This window comes from Sorghum bicolor, chromosome 8, assembly GCF_000003195.3.
Source record: "Sorghum bicolor cultivar BTx623 chromosome 8, Sorghum_bicolor_NCBIv3, whole genome shotgun sequence".
NCBI classification, from domain to species: Eukaryota; Viridiplantae; Streptophyta; class Magnoliopsida; order Poales; family Poaceae; genus Sorghum; species Sorghum bicolor.
This window is the reverse complement of record NC_012877.2, coordinates 54,466,875-54,489,344: the sequence shown is the minus strand read 5'-3', so window position 1 is coordinate 54,489,344 and position 22,470 is coordinate 54,466,875. Positions and strand designations below refer to the sequence as shown.

The 22,470-nt window shown below is 48.2% G+C and overlaps 2 protein-coding genes across 3 annotated transcripts; both read right to left on the bottom strand.

Annotated features, from left to right (window-relative positions):
• On the bottom strand, positions 10,084-12,673 carry LOC110429886. Its single transcript, XM_021446596.1, has 4 exons — positions 10,614-12,673; positions 10,468-10,533; positions 10,321-10,394; positions 10,084-10,243 (listed from the first exon to the last, which is right to left on the bottom strand). The coding sequence occupies exon 1, from the start codon at positions 12,455-12,457 to the stop codon at positions 10,796-10,798; it is 1,662 nt and encodes a 553-aa protein (XP_021302271.1). The 5' UTR covers positions 12,458-12,673; the 3' UTR covers positions 10,084-10,243; positions 10,321-10,394; positions 10,468-10,533; positions 10,614-10,795.
• On the bottom strand, positions 15,523-20,381 carry LOC8066332. 2 transcript variants are annotated; one of them, XM_021446519.1, is made up of 9 exons: positions 19,965-20,137; positions 17,912-18,077; positions 17,747-17,817; positions 17,519-17,591; positions 17,347-17,411; positions 17,165-17,234; positions 16,598-16,761; positions 16,453-16,525; positions 15,523-15,917 (listed from the first exon to the last, which is right to left on the bottom strand). In XM_021446519.1, the coding sequence occupies exons 1-9, from the start codon at positions 20,118-20,120 to the stop codon at positions 15,772-15,774; spliced, it is 984 nt and encodes a 327-aa protein (XP_021302194.1). In that variant the 5' UTR covers positions 20,121-20,137; the 3' UTR covers positions 15,523-15,771. The 2 variants fall into 2 exon arrangements, with proteins under 2 accessions (XP_021302194.1, XP_002442288.2); XM_002442243.2 differs by having other exon boundaries at positions 15,527-15,917; positions 17,912-18,080; positions 19,965-20,381.

Genomic DNA, 22,470 nt, shown 5'->3' with positions numbered 1-22,470 from the left:
TTCATGTAAGTTGGCAAATTTTCTAAATTGACCCAAGGGATATGTAGACGTTCCAAATTATTTGCCCAGCTACGTTGACATATACCTCCGACTAGCTAAATTGCATTTTGTATGGTGCTAAGCTAATCATTGGATATCCTTTTCATTTCAGCAGGTCAACCATTTAAATTCACCGAATCTGAGGTTCAAAAAAACTGAAATGCAGCAGAGGGCTACAACAATAATAGATCCAAATTGGATATATCTGTTGCTGTTGGGGAAAAGCTGCATCCTTCCCCCTGGTAGCGCCGGAGGTTATCCTTCACCTGAGGAACCTCCGACGCCTGAAACGTCGGAGGATATCCTTCGACGGGTAATGCTAATGTTGACGACTCGTCTGGTCGTGCAGAGTGTGTGCAGGGACTGAAGCGCCGGCGGAGGTCCACGGGTGAGGAAAAGGTTGGAACCTCCGACCCTCCCGAGTCCGAGGATGGCAGGAGAACGCAGCCAGGCCAAGGAACCTCCGACTGGACCAGACCAAGGAGGAACTCCCGGGGTGGCCGGGTGAAGCAACCTCCGACCAGCCGGGCTGCGGAACCTCCGACACCAAAGCGTCGGAGGATCCACAACTGGGCGGAGGATCCGAGCCTCCGACCTGCTGAGGCCCCAGTCAAAGGATGAACGAAGGGTTTGCGACGTGAAATTACGCGAGTACATTGGGGTCAGTAGACTGCGATGAAAGAATATGCTGGAATATTCCCCCACCGTCACGGGGCATTTATGTAAATGTCGTTGGGTCGGTTTCCGGGCCCTATATAAGGGGCGTGATGCCGCCATTAATAGACAGAGAGCATTCACTGCATTCACCTACTGTTGAGCCCACTGTCCGTTACTGCTCAAGCCTCTCACGGCACCGAGTGAGAAGGTTCTCGATCTACTGTACTGCTGGGGTGTGCGAAGAGCATTTTCCCAACATTGGCGCCCACCGCGGGGCCCGAACTATAACCTGCGATGGCTGGAAAGAGAACAAGCACCACAAGACCTCGGGGAGAGCCCTCCAGGAGAGGAAGGCCAAGGAGGGCCGTGCGGAGCACGTACGCGACCGTGGAGGGAGAAGGTTCTGAGGGCGAGCAGCCAGAGAACGAGCAGCCGGAAACACGCCAGGAACCTCCTCCCGCCGCAGACCCGGCGCAGCCCTCGGCCACGCAAGAGCTCCAGCAGCTTCAAGCACAATTGCGGAACCTTCAGCAAGAGCGAGACCGGATCGCTGCTGCCTACGCCGCCAGCCAAGAGGCAGCGGTAGCCGCGACGCAAGCGGCTGAGATCAGGCAGCAGCTTTCACTCCTGCAGGCAGAAATCCTTAGCATGCAACCTCCAGCTCAGCCGACAATTCAGCCCGCTGTTCTGAACAGCGCCGGCCCAACATTAGATGTGCAACCGACGAACTACGGCGGCATGTTGCGGGGCACGTTGGACCTTCGTTCCCCTCTGTCCGAAGGATTGCAGACCTCGCCTTGGCCAACAACCTACAAACCAATCACGCTCCCTAAATTCAGCGGAAAGGCCGATCCGCGCCAATTCCTGATGAGTTTCGAGGCAGCCGTGGCCTCAGCTGGAGGGAACGAGACTGTGATGGCAAAATCCTTCGTGATCGCAGCCGAGGGAGATGCCTTAGCGTGGTACTCGATGCTCAGACCCGGGTCGATCTATTCATGGGAGAACCTTCGAGACAAGATTTTAGCGAACTTCCAGGGATTCGCGGTTGAATCACTAACCTCCACGGACCTGTTCCAGTGTCGCCAGAATCAGGGAGAGGCACTGCGGGAATACTTCCAGAGGTTCGTGCAGACTAAGGCGAGAGCACCCGGTGTGCCGGAGGAGGTTGCCATCGAAGCGGCCATCAAGGGTCTTCGCATAGGACCCTTCGCGGCTCATTTGGCCAGAGAAAAGCCAGCATCCATGCACGAGCTGTACCACGAGTTTGAGAAGTATTGCAGGTCAGACAACGACTACCGCAAAAGGTTGGAAGACCAAAACTCTCAGAAGAGGCAGAGCAATGATAGAAATTCACAGAAGAAGAACCTCAGCCGGGATGAACGCCGGCCACAGCGAGAGGGTGGTGGACAGATGATGAATATCGAGCAACCGAAAAATGACAGGCCGGAAAATAACCGTCCACCAGTGGAGGCGCGGAGCTCGGAACGCATACCCAATCAAGCCGGAAGAGGGGGTCGAAATGCGGGATGGCGAAAAAATCAAAGTCAGCGACCACGGAAACAGTATTGTTTCTTCCATGGAGAAGAGAAGGGTCACTCCACCAGAGATTGCCCAGATGCAAAAGAAACTCAGGAGAGGATCAAGAGCAGGTCGGCTCCGCAACCTCCGATACCAGTTGCTCAGCCTCGGGAAGTAAACCACACATTCCCTCAAACCTTCTACCATTCATATGTCGGAGGTTCAAGCCAGCAGCACCCAGCTCCACTTCAACCCAGCGCGCTAGCCTCCGCTTACTATCCCAGCTTCCTACCAGCTTGGCGCCCAGCCCAGCAAACCGCGGACCACAACCTTCCACCAAACTATGTTCCTCCACGACCTCCACATATTACGTACATCGAAACCCCGCAACCCCACCAGCAGTCACTACCTCCTCCCCCAAACCAGCTACAGCTACTCCAAGCCCCACCACCACCAAAAACCGAACCCCACCCCGATAATCAGATCGGCCCCCATACACCCCTGCCCACAATTGGAATGATCTTACCAATAGCCGGGGGGTCCTCAATGGAGTTCCAGACAAAGAAACAGAAGAAGGATCACCTCAGGCTCGTCAACAACGTTGCAGTTCAAGGGCCAGTGAGATGCACTGATTGGTCCAGAACCCCAATAACCTTCACCGAGGAAGACCTAAGATTGGAAAGCTACCCTCACACAGACGCCTTGGTCATAACAACAAATGTTGCGGGTTGGGGAGTAAGCAGGATCTTAGTGGATTCAGGGAGTTCCGCAGACATAATATTTGCTGGAACCTTCGACCAAATGAAGCTCAGCAGAAGCCAACTCCAACCTTCGGAGTCACCTTTGATCGGGTTCGGAGGAAAACAGATACATGCTCTGGGAAAGGTCGCATTGCCCGTATCCTTCGGCACAACAGAGAACGCAAGAACAGAGTACGTCACCTTCGATGTGGTAGACTTGCACTACCCATATAATGCCATATTCGGGCGAGGATTCTTGAACAAGTTCAATGCGGCCGCTCATATGGGATACCTGTGCATGAAAATCCCGGCTCTGCACGGAGTGATAACGGTTCACGGAAGTCAAAAGGAGGCAAGGAACATAGAGAAAGCAATCTACAAGTCCTTCCGGAACATAAACTCCGTAGACTCTACGCAACATGAAGCTTCCCAGCCACCAGACATGCCAAGGGGGAAAACAAACCTGGCTGATCAGGAGGAAACGAAGTGTATCCCTCTGCAGGAAGCTGTTCCAGATAAGAAGGTCACCATCTCCGCCACCCTTAGTAGAGAGGAGGAACTCGAATTGCTAGACGTATTGCAAAAGAACCAAGATATCTTCGCTTGGAGTGCCGCTGACCTACAAGGAGTCAGCAGAGACATAATAGAGCATTCGCTGGACATTGATCCGAGAATGAGGCCGAAGAAGCAGAGACAGAGAAAAATGTCTGAAGAAAGAACCTTAGCCGCAAAGGCAGAGGTACAAAGACTCCTGGACGCAAAGGTCATTAGAGAAGTCATATACCCGGAATGGTTGGCAAATGTGGTCTTGGTCCCCAAGAAAAATGGCAAAATGAGAATGTGCATAGATTTTACGGATCTTAACAAGGCTTGTGTCAAAGACTCCTTCCCCTTGCCAAGGATAGATACCTCTGTGGACAAAGCAGCTGGTTGTCAGAGATTCTCACTGCTGGACTGTTTCTCTGGTTACCACCAAATTTGGCTCAAAAAAGAAGACGAAGGAAAGGCAAGCTTCACAACCCCATTCGGCACATATTGCTATACCAGAATGCCAGAAGGTCTCAAAAACTCTGGAGCAACCTTCTCCAGAATGATGGGGAAGGTTCTAGGAAGTCAGCTACAGAGAAACATCATAGCCTACGTCGACGATGTTGTCGTCATGAGCAAGCGCAAGGAAGATCATATCAAGGACCTACAGGAAACCTTCGTCAATCTTAGATCTGCCGGGCTGAAACTTAACCCGGAGAAGTGTGTGTTCGGGGTCAGCAAGGGAAAAATGCTGGGATATATCATCAGTTCTGAAGGAATTAGAGCTAACCCAGACAAAACAAAAGCAATCATGTCAATGGCAGAACCTTCAAACAAGAAAGAAGTGCAAAGGCTGACTGGCCGAATAGCAGCACTCAACAGATTCATCTCGAGATCGGCAGAACGAAGCCTCCCATTCTTCAAAGTGCTGAGAGGAGAAGGTAAAACAGAATGGGGTCCGGAACAATCAGAGGCCTTCAGGCATCTCAAAAATTACATTGCAACCAACCTGGTGGTGACAGTGCCTGAGCCGGACACCCCACTACTACTGTATGTGGCTGCCTCCAATCACGCTGTCAGTGGTGTCCTGGTGCACGAGACAGGCGACAGTAAGGGAACGGTGCAAAGACCCGTCTACTACGTATCTGAAGCTCTATCAGGGGCAAAACTGAACTACACGGAGATAGAAAAAATCGCATACGCGGTCCTGTGTGCATCAAGGAAGCTCAAGCATTACTTCCAAAGCCATGAGATTAAAGTGCCCACTTCACAGCCACTGGGTGATATCCTTAGGAACAAAGAGGCTTCCGGACGTATAGGAAAATGGGCGGCCGAACTATCACAGTTTGATATCACCTATGTCCCCAGAACCTCCATCAAATCTCAAGCCCTGGCTGACTTCATGGCAGATTGGACACCTTCGAACAAAAACGAGGAGAAGGTAGTCGATCAGCCGTGGACGCTGTATACAGATGGTGCCTGGGGCCAAGCGGGAGCAGGAGCAGCAGCTGTCCTAATCGCACCATCTGGACTCAAACTAAAGTTTGCTATACGACTCGAATTCAAAGCAACAAACAACATAGCCGAGTATGAAGGTCTCATCCTCGGACTGAACAAAGCTAAGGCTTCGGGAGCAAAAACCCTACTCATCAAAACAGACTCCCAGGTGGTGGCAGGGCAAGTGGAGAAGGAATACCTAACACACAACCCGGAGCTGGCAAGGTATCTGGCCGTCGTAAGAGGCCTGGAGAGAAGGTTCAAGGGATTCACTCTGCAGTACATTCCAAGAGCCGAAAACTACGAGGCAGACGAGCTAGCGAAAGCAGCAGCCAACAACACCCCCTTGCCAGAAGGAACCTTCCACCAGATTGTTACAACACCCGCAACCGAATCATTGCCAAAAGCCTTTCGCTCAGTCCTGCTGACAGAAAGCGAAGATTGGAGGCAGGCAATAGCTGATTGCCTCAAAGGCGAGACAGCTGTAGATGACGAAGCAACATCCAAGAGAATGGAGGCAAGAGCAAGGAATTACACCTCCATTGACGGAATCCTGTACAAGAAAGGCGTAGTCCAACCTTTGCTGAGATGCATATCACAAAGCGAGGGCAGAGAACTCCTACAAGAGATACACTCAGGAATGTGCGGGTCTCACATTGGACCCCGCGCGTTGTCTGCTAAAGGACTAAGACAAGGTTTCTACTGGCCAACTCACATTAAAGACGCTGAAGAAATAGTGAGAACATGCAAAGCCTGCCAAACCTTCTCACCAATTCAGTCAAGACCCTCAGCACTAACTCAGCTCACACCAGCATCATGGCCGTTGCAGAGATGGGGAATGGACCTGGTAGGACCAATGCCAACTGCCCAGGGGGGAAACAAATTCGCAGTCGTGGCCATCGAATACTTCACAAGATGGATCGAAGCTAAGCCACTGGCAACCATAACCTCTGAAACAATCAGGAAATTTTTCTGGCAGAACATAGTCTGCAGATTCGGAGTCCCACGCTTGCTCACAGTAGACAACGGGAAGCAGTTTGATTCAGACAATTTCAAGGAATTCTGCCATCACATAGGAACCAAAATTGCTTTCGCATCTGTGTATCACCCAGAGTCAAACGGGGCCGTGGAGAGAGCAAACAGAACAATATTCTCCGCAATCTCCAAGACCTTACTCAACCTACGCAAGGGGAAATGGGTTGAAGAACTACCAAGAGTTGTATGGTCACATAACACAACAGTTTCAAGAACAACTGGGTTCACTCCATTCAAGCTCTTGTATGGGGAAGAGGCAATGTTGCCCGAAGAAATCAAACACCAAAGCCTGCGTTCCATGAAACAGCAGTTGGCTGAAGATGAAGAGTACTGCAAGGAAACCTTAGAATCAATAAGACTTGAGGCAGTGGAGAATATTACCAGGTATCAACAAGAAACCAAGAATTGGAGAGACCGCAAGGTAGTACGAAAAGACATACAAAACGGGGACCTGGTGCTCAGGAAAAAAGGAGATCACCCAAACGCTGGTAAATTGCAACCCAAGTGGGAAGGACCTTACACAGCAATACAAGCGGGAAGGTCGGGATCCTTCTACCTGAAAGACCTCGAAGGAAGAACCTCCACCCACACGTGGAACGTCGACAACCTACGTAGATTTTACATTTGAGTGTAAGGATGACCCCTGCAAAATAAGCGGCGGCATCCACATCCCTAAATACGCTTTTTTCTCTTTTTCTCTACTTTTTCGCATTCCAAGGTCTGCACTCTTTTCCTCACAGGGGTACTCCTACCAGGAGGTGAGGTTTTTAACGAGGCAGAACCTATGTAAAAACCTCTGAAATATAAAGAGGAATCCACCCCAGAACCAAAGCCCAAAAAGTCGAAAAACAGCCAGCAACGAGGCTGCAGCATTCGACAAAACATCACGTGATTACAAGGACCCTCCGCAGCTTTCATCCAAAAGCTAAGAAAGCTCGGAACGTCCTCAAAGGTGAAAGAAAACACCAAATCCTTAGCAAAAGACCTAGCCAAGAGCCGGGCAGCAAGGTTAACATGGCCAAAAAGTGAAAAAGTCCTGTCCTTCTCAGGCATCACAACATGGCCGGAAGGAGCAAAACCTTCAAACCTGACAAAGACCTGAGGAGAATCAGGCATCAGGAACTATATTATTTTCGCCAAAAGGCAGCGGAGGTTTAACATTCACAAGACAGACCTCAACAAAATTCACATAACCTTCACCAAAATAAGGTCGAAGGTATCCTGCTACTCTAAGCAGACCCCCAACAAACAAACCGTAAAATTCAAACGAAACTACAAAAACCCTCTGTCAGATACAACAAAACCAACTACCACAACAACCATCAATAACCCGACAATAAATTTTAACCTAACGGAGTACATAATATAAATGCGTAAAAGCCTATAAAACCAGGCTCACCTTACCACCACCCTCAATCAGGATCAGCATACAAAGACCCGAGCATCGAGTGCAAACCTAACAGTCAAAAAGCAAAATCCTAGGGCACCATGGAAGCAGGAGTTAGCCTCACAACACCAACAAAACTTTGTATCGCACGAAGCTTCGTAATACTAGAACTACGGCGTTGTGATGAACATCGACCACAAAGTCGCGTACAGCCATAGCAGAAACAATGGAAGTCAGACTCAGAGGTCTCTGAAGGGTATCGCACGAAGTCTCGTAACATCCCTTCAGAACCTCCGACTTAAACAGCCGAAGGTTCTCCTCGACAACACTCCACGGGAGTCGAGCAAAGGAAAAAAATAGCAGAATTCAGCGAAGGATCCTTCGCGTCAAAAAGCTCGAAGGTTCCAAGCCTAAGAAGCAACGATCCTCCGCGCAAGAAAAAATCAAGAACTCCTTCGCAACAACAAACATCAAGAACAAGCAAGCCCCAGCAACACAAATATCCTTAGGATCAACACCACCGTAACGTTGCAATATATAAGTGCTGTAGCGCGAAGGTTGTAATAAAAATGAGATCGAAGGTTGTAGCAAACTTAAAAACTTTATTATCGATGAAGAAATCATTACAAAAGTTCGTTTACCAAAAAATGAATAAAATCATCCTTCGACCCATAAAAAGTCGAAGGTTATGGGTAGCTTGTACAAGTTCAACTTTCAAACCCTCCCTCAACTAAACAACCGAAGGATCTATGAGTCACGTACAAACTATAGCGCGAAGGCTGTCAAAGTTAAAAGGTGCGAAGGCCATGTGGTAAAAATATCTGATCTTTATTAACGGTATACAATGTACATAACACAAGCTTACAACAAAAAATGAAAAACATCCTCCGACCGTAAAACTCCGAAGGTTCTAAGACCCTCGCACAATTCTAACATACGAATCTGGAAAAAGCCTAAGATCATCACAGTAATCACGTACAAGGAAATCAACTAAGTCATCTATACTACGCGTAGGATACTTGTGGCGCCACCAGTCAATTAGATAACCCCTCGCATACAAATCTCCACGCTTGAACGTCACCGGGGTAACGTAACTTCCTTCGACAAAGTTCGAAGGAAGATCTCCCAACGGAGAGGAATTGACAACCTGCGCGCAGAAAATAATAACTTCAAATCCAACAAAAACGAAGGATAAAACTAAAAAGCCAAACGAAGCTTTCGAACCTCCGGAAAACCTTGAAGAAAAGGCTCAGCAACATCCTCAGAAGCCTCCGCCACCCAGCGTACCCTATCTCTCTCACCAAAGATGCGAAGGATAGGATATGGCAACTACATAAACACATCAAATCATGTCATAAAAAATATATAACCAAAACCTACGATAAACGAAAAGAAAAACAAAATCATCCACCTAAGCCGGAGGCCATGAACCTCGGCGCGCAAGCGACTGGATAAATCCAGATCCTTCGCCATCAATATCATATCCAACAAACTCGAACATATCCACCAATCTCATATTAGGGAAGGCAACTTGCCAATACTCCCACAATTCACCAGAAACATAAATCCCTTTGTAAAAAAAACGAAAGGGGAGTAATGAAACGATCCTGCGCAGGTCCTCCGCCAGAGACCTGCGCAGGATCAAAGTGTAAAACAAAGGCTTATCTGAAAACAACTCAATATATTATATTTTCAACAGTCTTTACAAAATAAAACACAACCTCCGGCCTTACTTACAAAAAAAGCGTCACACACTTGGACGCAAAAAAGACTAAGAAAAACCTAAAAACTAAAAAGCCTCACACCTGAGGCGGAGGAGGAGCAGGAGCCTCGGGCGTCTCTGAAACCTTGGCACCAGATCCCTCCGGAGCTTTGGCACCAGTATCACGAGCCTCCGCTTCAGGCTGGGTCGGAGGACACACCTCACTCGGGGGACGCGAAGGTCCGGCCTTGACAACCTTAGCCTTCTTCTTCGCAATCTCCTACAAAATACCCATCTTAATTAACATTGCAAAGCAGCGAAGCAAAGTACAAAAAGAAATAACCAAATAATACAAACCTCAGCTCGACGATCCTCCGCCATTTTCTTCGCCTCATCCCGCCCAAACCTAATCCAGAACGAACTGATGAAGTTCCGGACAGATTTGCGCAGGGAAGGGGTCCCTTCGCCAACGTCCTCCGCCGAGGTAAAATCCTCCTTGGCGACTCCCTCCGCGTGAGAGCAACCTCCGCGGCGCAAAAGCCTAGCGAAGGAGCTAACCGCGGCCAAAGCCCCAAAATCAACAGCACCTCCGACAAAGTCGGGGAGCATGCGGATATGAGACTTCAGCCACGCGAGGGCAGCCCCAACATCGCCGCCGGGCGGAGGAGCAGAGGTGCTTCCCCCAAACTTCGCAAGCGAGTCGGCATAGAGCTCGACAATAGCTGCAGCCTCCGCTTCCGCCTTCTGTATGCGAGTCTGCAGCTCAGCCGCAGACGTCCGCTCAGCGTCAAGCTCTTTGCGAAGGCGTTCAGCAATGTCCTCCGCCTTCTCAGCTCGCTGCAGGGCTACGTCCCTAACTCTCCCCGCCTCAGCAACACTTGTGCGGAGGACCGCCACCGAAGCTTCGGCATCCTCTTTCTCCTTCTTTAAAGCCTCCGACCCAGCCTTGTAGTCATCCCTCTTCTTCTTCAGGGAGTCAACCTCCCTCCTGACGGAGGAAAACTCCCTAACCTCCTCCGACAGACGAGCCTTCTCAGCCTCCAAGGTCTCGTTCTCCTTCTTCAGAACACCAATTGCCTCATCACGGCAGATAACCTCCCGAGAGCAACGCTCCTCTAAGGCGGCAGCCATGTGATGACCCTGCGCAAAAATAAATAGTTACAACAAACCTCCGAGTGAAAAACCGCGAAGGAAGATACAACAAAGCGCAAACTTACAAGGCTATGGTGCTCATATTGCACGCGAAGGAGCGTGTCAAAGTCCATGCCGCGAAGCTTCTGACGAAAACGATCTGTAAACCAAAAACAATTAAGAAAAACCATCGTAAGAAACAAAAAACCTTTGGCGGAGGCCTGAACACTAACCTCCGACCAAGGAATGAACCTCGCGCAAGGCATCAGTCCAACCTGTGATCGAAGGTTCAGAAGCACCTGCACATAACAAAAACGAACCTTAGAATAAAATGCCAAAAACAAACCAAACCGTTGAAACCAAAAAAGAGGAAACTCACCGGGACCAAGAACATCAGCAGGCGAAGGCCTGTTGGCCAACGCAGAAGGCGCAGGCTCACGCGGCGGAGGAACGGCAAGCCCCTCCTGCGCGACGCTGGCGCCTTTAGCCATCTCCTCCGCGGTAGCCAGCCCAGCAAAAACCTCCGCTGAAAGATAAACAAAAAACATGAGAACAAGTCAATCAAAACTTGCATAAAAACAAAATAATCAATAAAAAATCATTACCCATGTATAACGAGTTAATACCGTCACCAGCCGGACGAAGGGGAGCCTCCGCCCTCCTGATCCTCCGAACGGAGGCGGACTCAGCTTCGTCGCTGGACTCCACCTGAACCTCCTTAGGCGGAGACCCTCCGCCAACCGAAGCAACGCGCGGACCCTCAGACTCTGCAGGATTCGCCTCCCGCGCAGGGCTCGCCACAGGGGCCTCCGCGTCGGAGGACTCCTCCCCAAGCAGAGACGCGAAAGGCGCGCGCACAGAGGAGACCGCACGCGAAGCTTCAGCTTCAGGAGCTCCACCAGCAGCAGCGGCCTCCGCAGGCGCAGAAGCTACCGAGTTCGACTCGGCACCAGATGAGCGGGCGGAGGAAGACTCCACAGGAGTCTCTAGCACAACCTCCGCCCTCCGCTTCTTCGCAAGCTGCTTGACTGCGCCACCCCCTCTCCTCTTCTTCGACTCCGCCAAGGCGACAGCCTTCGAGGAGTCCTTCTTCTTCTCCAACCCAAGCAAAACATCCGGAGGAATAACATAATCCTCATACTCAATCCCCAATTCCTCAAAAACGCGGTTAAACCGGGGCATCGTCCCGAGCGCAGACCTCCGCTGGAGATACTCCTTCTCCGAGATCTTCCCGACGATCCTCCGCGCAGAAACCTCCACGCGATCAAGGAAGGACTCCTTGGTCTCATCCTCCGGAATACCCGCGCCGAACCGGGGAAACGGCAACCCCTCCGGAGGACCAAACACAGGAACTTGCACCATCTCAATGGTGAACTCATCGGTCCTGCGGCCAAGTGGCCAGTAGTCAGCAGCGACCATTTCCTCAACCAAATCCCGGCCTCCGGAGTATCGGCATGCCAACGCAAATGCCTTGTCACAAGCAAGTCGTTCCTCCGACATCTCCTGCGAAGGATCAACCTTCGAGAAAGGCTTCAGCTCCTTCATCAGCGACGCGTAAGGATAAACTTTATCAACGCTGCCGTCATCCAAAGTCTTCGACGCAGCGGGGGTCCTCACGTAGAACCAGGCTCTCATCCAATCCTTCTCCCACTTCCCCTTTTGGCAGTAGGAGATCTCGCACCTTGGCCCAGGCATTGTGCGGCGCGGCATGAACGCGCAGCTTCCGAACTGCGCAATGCACTCGACACCTTCGGCATCCTTCACCTTCTTAGGCTGGCGCTGGAGCTCAAAGTACGAGCAGAAGGTGTCGATGTGGGGCATGGCTCCGTAGGATTCGCACGCCCATGCGAATTTGCTAAGGGTCAGTATCCCATTGGGGCTGAAATGCTGCAGCTCCACGTTGAAGCTCTCCATCACTTCGCGAAGGAAATGATACGGAGGCATCCGAAGTCCGCAGGTGAAGAAGTCCCTGAATACCACCGCATACCCCTCTTCGGGCGCAGGCACCGTCTGACCAGCAGGAGGAGCCTCCGCACGACCTTCCTTGAAAAATCTAGCCTCAACCATGTCAGCGATATCCTCCGCCCTCACAGTCGACTGCCCGAATTCAAAAGTAATCGCCGCCATCCCCTCAAACTCCTTCGCACTTATCAGATCACCGACAGAAGCTTCGACGTCAGACAACGTCTCCTCCAGATCTTGAGCTGCAGCCACCTCAAGCATCCACTCCTCAAACCTCCGCAGCCAACCTCCGGACCTAACGCTAAGAAAATTGCGCAAAGGACCAGAAAAATCTGACCTCGAAGGACGCGGTGAAGGAAGCTGAGCCACCGTAAAACCTCCGACAACACTTTAGAACTAAACGCACGCGAGCAGCTCAGAGAGAAAGACGTAGCGAAGGAAGGTGTGCAGGCAATGAGCAGCAGGGGTGAGAGCTCAAAGCTCCCCAGCACCTCCTTTTATAGGGGAGGGCCTGCGACCGCGCGGCCGTTGCGATTCCCCGCGCCCAACGGCTATAAGCGGAGGAATCGGCCAGACCGTTGCGCTTCATCAATGCCAACGGCTAACTCCAACGGCAATAAAATCCTCCGCAATCCTCCGCAATCTAACGCGCGTAGGATACTTAGCAGCAATGATCGGAGGATCCCGGCAAAATAAAGAAACAAGAAAAATTACGACTAAGTAAAAGAAACAGTTATCCAACATTTGCTAACAAACACATCCTGCGCACCAGGGGGGAAGGCAGCAACCATGCTCGTGACCTCCGCAGCGTAGCATGTTTTTGAGCACATGGACCGCAGGAGTGCCATTAGCCCAAAAAGGGGGGAACTGTTGGGGAAAAGCTGCATCCTTCCCCCTGGTAGCGCCGGAGGTTATCCTTCACCTGAGGAACCTCCGACGCCTGAAACGTCGGAGGATATCCTTCGACGGGTAATGCTAATGTTGACGACTCGTCTGGTCGTGCAGAGTGTGTGCAGGGACTGAAGCGCCGGCGGAGGTCCACGGGTGAGGAAAAGGTTGGAACCTCCGACCCTCCCGAGTCCGAGGATGGCAGGAGAACGCAGCCAGGCCAAGGAACCTCCGACTGGACCAGACCAAGGAGGAACTCCCGGGGTGGCCGGGTGAAGCAACCTCCGACCAGCCGGGCTGCGGAACCTCCGACACCAAAGCGTCGGAGGATCCACAACTGGGCGGAGGATCCGAGCCTCCGACCTGCTGAGGCCCCAGTCAAAGGATGAACGAAGGGTTTGCGACGTGAAATTACGCGAGTACATTGGGGTCAGTAGACTGCGATGAAAGAATATGCTGGAATATTCCCCCACCGTCACGGGGCATTTATGTAAATGTCGTTGGGTCGGTTTCCGGGCCCTATATAAGGGGCGTGATGCCGCCATTAATAGACAGAGAGCATTCACTGCATTCACCTACTGTTGAGCCCACTGTCCGTTACTGCTCAAGCCTCTCACGGCACCGAGTGAGAAGGTTCTCGATCTACTGTACTGCTGGGGTGTGCGAAGAGCATTTTCCCAACAGTTGCCTAGATTATCTGCACCTGTCACTGGAGATGAGGAAGAACTCCTGCAAATGAACAAATGGAAAAACATGATTTTCTGCAAATCAGTGGCTTTTTTTTGACTATTTGACTGCACATATGCTGGACTCAGCAAACCCGGATATTCCATGACCTGCCAGATCTGTGGCATTTCCACCGCTTGACAAAGCCGTGCATGACCAAGAGTCACTTTACAACACATTCCTGCGTGAATGCAGTTGTCTAACCATAGGGATGGTCCCCAGTGGTGAGAGGGCAGTCGGAGGCTGTTAATAAAATTGGATTAAATTTGAATTATCTAGCAATCTCACATCATGTCGGCATACCGGGATGAATACCCCAGCATCTTTGAATGGAATGGTAGCTGTTATATATATATCTCGTGCCTCTCATTTCCATTTGGCAGGAAACAAATAATCTATGCCAAACTGGTCTGTTTAATTTTGTGCATTTTAGTGCAGAACACACAAACACAAGCATACTTTGCTAATGTTGAGCATTTTATTACACCACACAACATACCATCAGATATCAATTTTAATACAGTTTATGTTTCTATTTCCCATGGATGTATAGAAATATGACAAACTAATCTATAACAGATGACCTAGTTGCTCCTGATCATAGAGGGGAGACTGTAATAATCCAACCATTCAACTAGAATCCTATTATCTCACTGGAACATACGTGCTTAATTGTTTTTGAACTACATATACATTTTCTAGCACATCACCGTGACTCCATTCCCAAGTGAAGCTGTCAATGGGTTGGGCAGTAATGGGCAGATCCCTGATACGATGCATGACTCACAAAATAACTAATGGAACTATTTCTTTATTTAAATACAAACACTTGAGGATGTCTGATACTCCACGACGCCATTGGTTGGTTTGTTTGTTAACAAGAGGAGAAGGATGAGATGAAGGAAATTAATCGTTCTTCTTTTGTTTTTGAGTTCTTGCATTCCGACAAAAGCAATCAAATCTAGGTGCCACATGTCTCACAATCTCACGCATCCTTGAACTCTTTGCTCTAGTTTTTTATTCATGGAAATAGCACAAGATACGATTGCAGTGAGTTGCTTCCCTGCCGGTTAGCAAATTTATATGGATGTGTTGTGCCAACATATCCCCCTTGAATAAATGAAGACTATTATAGCCTTTTCTTGATCTGTACCCTTTCTTTATAAATGATGATATCTATTTATTTACCTCTCATTTATTTATAAATGAAGGTTATATCTGTATCTACTTTAGTGTCCAAAAGAGCTTAAGTGTATATATCATATATCATGTATTCCAAAGATGAAGCAAGTGGAAAGGATAACCAATTTATTTCCATGACTCTTAAAATATGAACACCTAAAATCTTGCCTCATTTATCTCACAGATAATGACCTAATTCATGTTGTCCTCACAAGTATATATGGTTTAGAAAAATGATGTTAATGGCACTGCACTCTTGCTTGACCTTCTGTGTATGGCATGTTTCTACACAACCGTGCATATTATGCACTTATTTTATGAGTAAAACAATCACAATACATTGGTAAGCCTACACTTACCAAAGAACTAGTTATAAACCACAGAGAAAAATATGAAATCAAACACAGAAGCACCAAAATAACTAGCTAGAACAAGATAATCACATACTTACGTTACGAACAAGACTTGCGACCACATCTAGAAGCTTGACCTCATGCCATACAATCGCGCTAGACACAAAGAGGTAGTGAGTCAGAAACCAACACGTTTGTAGCTATGCATTTCAAATTATATCTGCTCCTCCACGTACAAGTCACAAACAACCATGAAATCCACACATGGACATGCCCATGGACACCCCACAAAGTGTGCTTAATGCCTCTGTTTAGAATAATGCTAGACTAAATAATCTGAATGCCATCATTTCTAGTCAAATGATCCAGATGATTTATATCAGCAGGGATGCAACATCAGGGGTTGTGTGCAGACATGCTGTTCTCCTAGTCTTCCCTTGCCTTCTGTTGAAGCTGAGACAACATGTTGGATGCCGCTGAGTCTCGTGCATCATGAGGGGTGACCTTCATGTCACCATCTGCACTCAAGTTGAAATCTGGGCCTGTAAGGTGGACACTGGCCTGGTACATATCTGCCAATATAGGAGTACAACTGTAAAAGTTCAAAGATGTAGGAATTAAAAGCAACGAGAAAGTTTGCCCAAGCAGCCGAGCAAAGATGGAGCAGTCAGCATGGGAAACATACTAACCTATTTTTTATAATTTTTTATTACAGTCTTGTTGAATTCGCTCCCACAGGGAGTTGAACCTAGGTCTGCTAGATGCTACTGCTCTAACCACTTGTCTAGTGGCCCTTCCGCAAGAGATTCAATTTATAATTACCAGCAGACTTTTGACTTATTCAAATTGTGATTATTAGGAGGTATACGTTCTAGGATCATGCATATAGTATGGTATAAGAACAACTTGTGTAAGCACCTATTAGAGTTTGACTTTAACGTTAGCTTTGTATGATAATTGTCACCCACTATATGCCTCAGTTTTACAGTGCAAGAACTGCAGACCGTGAAGCCTAAATCTGACTGGATTATTCTAATGCCTATCTGGTCCATGGACCATGCTAGGGCATGTAGGAACATGTAAAATAAGTGATTATCAACCACATACCACCGGTAACTGAAGGAAGTACATTGTATCTTGGAAGAATCCAGTTGCTCTCATGGCATATGTCATCCAGTTCCTGCAATTACTACAGTCAAGCAGAGGATTGTGGTGGCAGTCATAACAATTTACAACAGGTGATGTTTCTTGCCTGGCATTTGTTCCGTAGAAGTATGGCTTCTTTCAATTTCTTCCTCTTTATCTTCATAGTTTGGCATCCTTCTCCAAAGCTAATTGGATTGGCAGCTTCCATCATCTTCCAAATATTCTCATGTTTCTTTAGGATTGACGTTAATTTTGGTGTCATCTCTGTTTCTGCACATTGTTTCAAAATGATAGGTACTGGTTTCATATAACTTGAAGGTAAAAGATTGAGGTTGATTAGCAACAATCACACAACTGAAAAGATATGTGATATATGTAGGCCTACAATTATTCTACAGTAATTGAAATTACCTTGCTAGTTGTCCTTGGGAGGCTAAATAATGTTATGCACTTGTATTGTACAGCTTTGTTTGGATGGGATGGTGACGCCCAACTCCATCATTCGGAACTAAGGATCACATATAATACGAATCGTAGCCTAAAAGTACTATGCTCTCGTGCTATGTTTAGTAACATTATGCAACGGAAAGGCAAGTTGTTGGCCACAAGATCATTTGATTTCACGTTGTTATTGTACATTGTATCCAGATTTAGTTGTGAAAAGGTAAAATACCTGTTAAGAGAGTTTGGATGTCCATTTCGTACTCAGCACTTCGATCTCCAAGCACACGGTGCTCGTGGAGCTGAAACATAGATAGACTAAGATGAGTGCACATTAGGTTATCAAGGAAAAGAAGAATTATGATCAACAAGCACTGCTGTAACTTCAAAAATAAATTGTATTATGTAACATACTGTATCATCTCGCATCTTCTGAAGTAATCGCAGTGTTGCATACCTCTGAAAATACATGATGCCATCTGAAATGCAATTTGAAGTATACAGATTTAGGTTTGGGGCATCCATATGGAAGTAATCAATAACAGCAAAAATAAATTTCTTTTTTCTTTGATAGCATTGTCCTTACCAGACTTTTCAGTGACTTTTCCCTGTTGGCTTTTCAAGGCTTGATCGTTAATTACAGGATCATCATCTGGTATCTGAAAGATAATTAATTTCTTAGGTTATTGTTTTTTTAAATAAGTCTTTAAGTTGAAGACTGACACAAACTTGCATATATTAATTATTATTGAACTCGAAACATCATGATTGATTTCAATGCCTCTTTTTCTCAAACTTATATAGAGTTCTTTACCACAATGGTATCTTGGGGAATGTTTCTACTTTTAGAGTTGTTCTCTGTTCTGTTCTTATCCATCTGGACACCTGAAATTAAGTGAATTTATCATAATGTTGAGGAGAAACAACAGTGGATCAGTAAAATCGAAGTAGTGAAGTACTATAAGATTGATAGACTTACTAGCTTGTAAGTCTTCTGTGGGGCTCTGACCGTCCCCATGTTCTGTGCTGGTAGCAATATTAGTCTCCAAGGCTTCAAATTTTCTTTTGTGGTTCATGTTGTTGTCTTTTGTGTTTTTGCTGGTTCCATAGTTGTTGGTGCCACTATCATCAAAGGCTTTTACTACCTGCTGTTGTCATTGGAGTAGAAACATCTGTGGTTATTTTTTTCATTTCAGAGGAGAGTCATAGCTCGATCGTCAATTGCAAAAAAAAAAGAAAAAAATGTGTGATCAACGCTAAGTGGAAAAATGTTATATATGGATCAGCCGTCGGGAATTCTGAATGCCCCAAGGATGCAAGCAATGTAGGCCTGCCCCAAAACTATGTAGCCCGCGCCACAAAAAAGACGTGCTGGCCACGGGCCACTTGTTTTTGTACATATTGCAGATTGGAGAGGGCCATCATGCTAACAAAATTGGGCAATCGATCAGCAAAGCACGTGAAATCGTCCACTTGCCTACCATCATGGCCCCGCCCACCCCTGCGCTCCACATGCGACCATGACCGTGGTGCCCGCTGGTGCCAGCACTCGAGACCAAGCCCACTTTTGCCCCTGCCACCGCACCTCACTACTACAAAAAAAATTTTGCAAGGTGTTTTGGAATTAGCCTCGGAGGCGGGTAACACTTTGAATCGCCTCAGTTAATGCCTATGATTAACCGAGGTAGTCATTTTTTATTAACCCTCCCACTCTCTCCTGCATCGGTCTCCCTCCCACTCTCTCCTGCATGGGTCTCCCTCCCACTCTCTCTAAAAACGGTGGTGGGCTAGGCAGTGGAGCCCTAGGATGGCAGCGGTGACCTACGCGGCGGCGCCCTAAGCCAGTGGTGGCATGCCTCACGCTGGCGCCCATGGTTGGCGTGCGGCGTGGGGAATAGCGTGTTGGAGGCAGGCGACGACCTTCCCCTTCTACCCGACAGTGAGGTGGAGGCTGCGGCCTTCCCCTTGTTCCCCACGGACGGCGCACCTTCACTATCACAGATCTGATGCCATCACCATGGATCCGGCATCCCTTTGCCTTTTACCCCAGCATCGAGTGCAGATCTGGTGGCTGGTGACTGTGGGGCGGTGCCACCTCCTCCTTGCACCCCAGATCCGGTGGTATGGCCCAACCCTCTACCGACATCGAGCATCCACATGATGAGCAATGGATTTGGTGCGGCGGCCTCCCCAACGGCGGATCTGGGCCCACGGGTGGCAATGCTTCGATAGAGAGGCCTCACTTGCAGCTGATCTGGGCAGCGGTGCGGGCACGACTAGGATAACGGCGGACGGTTTCGACCTGTCCTGGATGAGCTTGCGATTGGGGTCGTCGTTTTTTTTGGATTTTTTTAACGGAGGCGGGCAGTTGGTCCGCCTCGGTAATAAATAGATGATTTAATTACCGTGACCTTAGATCGGAGGCGGATGGGTTACCCGCCTTGGAAAACTAGTTTTCCCTGCCTCCATGAAAATTCATGTAGTAGTGCCACCTAAGGTGAAATCGTGGTCTACTCCGGCTACCGAGGCCCCCCCATGGCTGCTAGAAGAAGAAGAAGGGCGCATCTACCCCTGCTCCGGCTGCCGAGAATGTGCTATAGCGGGTTGATGTGGGCTTTGCAGAGGCTAATCTGGCTCCAGATCGGAACGAGGATGATGCAGCTTGCAAGCGTACGTGTAGCAGAGCCTAGCAGGCACCCGGCGAAGACCCTCCAAAAAATATCGCCACGCAGCCCGTCCCGCTTGCAGCCGTAGCACCAAGCATCCAAATCCACCCCCGCGAGGTGCCGAGCCGGCCGCCACGAACACGCCATGGACTGCTCGTGCTTGCCCGTGTTCGGATCGGGAGACGTACTCTTGCGACCCAAATCCACCCATGCCCCGTTCCACCTGTACCCATGCCACGGCAAGCACAGCACGTAGCGACCACGAGGTGTTCCACCGCCGCGGGACGTAAATCCATGACCGGATCGACGACGCAGGAAACCCGCGAAAAGGAGCCATATATGGGGGTAAAGCACGAGCTTCCTCACCTGATGATTCGCCACGGCCTCCTGTGTCCCAGGCGACAGCAGGGCCTCGTCCCGGTCGATCGGGCCGAGCGGCAGCACCACCGGCACCGCGTCCTCCGGCTTGACCACCGGCACCTCGCTGCCACTGGCGCCGCGGATTTGTTGCTCCATCACCATCAGCAGATCACTGGGTCTACTAGGGTTTTGCGCCGCGGGGGGTTGGTGGGGCTTTCTGGGCGGCCGCTGTTTCCGACGAGCGCTGGGATGGGATGGGATGGGATGGGACTGGGGGATGGGAGGAACTCTGGGTGCCGTGTGGGGGCGGAGAATTATAGGGCAAACGGTCGTCGGTGCTTGGAGAGCGCAGGCGAGGCGAGGAGATCGTGGCGAGGCGACGTCACGAGGAGTTGGCAGCGGCGGCGAACGGCTGGCTGCCTGCCTGGTTGGCCTTGTGCTTGCGACTTTGAGAGTTGTCAGTCCTACTCCTGACTGGATTCTCTACTGGGAACAGGCTTTTGTCTGAGTTGCCTCTCCAGGTTCATTCCACACAGCTCATCATTGGACAGGCTCCACAGCTCATTATTGGACAGGTTCCACAGCTCATCATTGGACGAGCTCAGGTAGTCAGGCTTTTGAGTTTTGATTGCACGTACAAGACAGGCCTGGTTGAGCCGTCTGTATCCGTGACATTTTCAGAAAGCCACCTCACGAGAACAGGAACCGTGACATTTGCAAGGCATGTAATCCTGAGATCGTTATGCTTTTGTTACAGATAGCGTAGATCCAGCTTGACAGAGAAATTCTCCTACCGAGCACGTCCTTGTATGACATATATACGCATATATGTGCATGAACAGCACACTAGTAGAAAAGAGTACAACGCCGACACCCCTTTTTTATACTACAGACGGTTGTAATTATCACGCGCCTGTGGTGTAAAAAGGGCGGTGTCAGAATTACGAACCGCCTCTGAAGATGCATTTTCACAGGCGGTTTTCCTAACTGAACCGCCTGTAGAAATCATACATTTCTACAGGCGGTTGTCCTAAGGAACCGCCACTAGAAATCATATTTATACAGGCGGTTTTTCTAACCTGTAGAAATCATGTATTTCTACAGGCGGTTCTCCTAAGAAACCGCCTGTAAAAATCATATTTCTACATTTCTACAGGCGGTTTGTTAAGAAAGCCGCCTGTAGAAATAATTTGAAATTTAATTTTTTGAGTTTTTCAAATGACCTTGTTTGAAAAAACTGTCAAAATGAAAGTTCTAGATCTCAAAAAGTTATGAAACTTTGTAGTTGATAATTTTTTCATTTGACATCATCTTGTCGTCGAAAACTACGTTTGAATTTCTTAAATTTAAAATTCAAATTTTGTAAATGACCTCGGATGGAAAAACTTCCAATGTAAAAGTTGTAGATCTTAAAAAGTTATGAAACTTTGTAGTTGATAACTTTTCCATTGGAATCCGTTTATGGCCTCAAATAATCAATATATGCTCGGTTTATGATAATATGTGGGGAACTAAACTCTAATATAGACATAAGTGAGTGATAGGTGGAGTGGTAGAGGAGGCTACGCGCAAGGGCAAGGTCTTTGGTTCGAATCCCACCGGCCACGAAGCACGCGATTTTACAAAAAAACGTATTAAAATTTTTTTTCCTATTTTTAGAAACCGATTTCCTATTTTCTGTAAAAAGATTTCTACATGCGGTTGGCATAACTGAACCGCCTGTAGAAATGCATTTCCACAGGCGGTTCTTTGTTACCGCCTGTAGAAATGTCCTATTTCTACTGGCCTCCAGCGCAAGCGGTGCTGAAAAACGCCAGTAGAAATGGGTTTTCAGCCGCCTGTACAGTATGCGTCTGTACTAGTGGCAAGATTAGTTTTGCTTGTTCATCACGTATGCGTCGCGGTATTTCCTTTTTCTCGCTTTCCTATTGTAGCGTTGAGATGTATATAACTAGCAGGCTAATACATTGAGAATAAGCTGTAGCAGCTTGCCTTGTGTTGGAGGAGAGGTGGATCGGAGAGGGACCAGAACTGCCCCAAGGTGAGGGGTTTAGGCCTAAGGCAGGGTTAGGTACAGGAAGGAGGTTTCCTATTTATCTCTAGAGGGTCAAAGAAGAGACTTAACACACCAAGCAAAACCAAATTAAAACCCAAATCCATGCAAGTAAATTATATGTGGTGCACAAATTTTTTTGTTGTCTCTTTGTGAAGGGAATGAGAGGGTGGGTTTCGTTTTTTGGAAATAATAGAAATCGTGTATGAGGGTCATAGGCTGGCTTGATTCAACTAAACTTTTATTTTATTCAAAAACATTTAGTTTTGGAAAAATTCCTCTTGTTATGTGTTGACTTGGCCAACTTCATGACAAGTGTCTTATTGCAAAAATGATTTTGAAGTTGTTATTTTGAGTTAGGTCAAGAAAGGGAAACATTTAAGTTAGTTTTGACTGAGAAATACATGCTTCTTTCATTGTAGGAAAAAATTTAGAAAGTTCATATTTTGTGTTGCAATA

Coding starts and splice junctions, on each gene's coding strand:
- LOC110429886 (XM_021446596.1), bottom strand. CDS start 12,457: ATGCTTGAGGTGGCTGCAGCTCAAGATCTGGAGGAGACGTTGTCTGAC.
- LOC8066332 (XM_002442243.2), bottom strand. CDS start 20,120: ATGGTGATGGAGCAACAAATCCGCGGCGCCAGTGGCAGCGAGGTGCCG. Junction 17,592..17,746: donor TTCCCCAAGATACCATTGTG/GTAAAGAACTCT, acceptor ATTATCTTTCAG/ATACCAGATGATGATCCTGT. Junction 16,526..16,597: donor TTCTACGGAACAAATGCCAG/GCAAGAAACATC, acceptor TAGTAATTGCAG/GAACTGGATGACATATGCCA.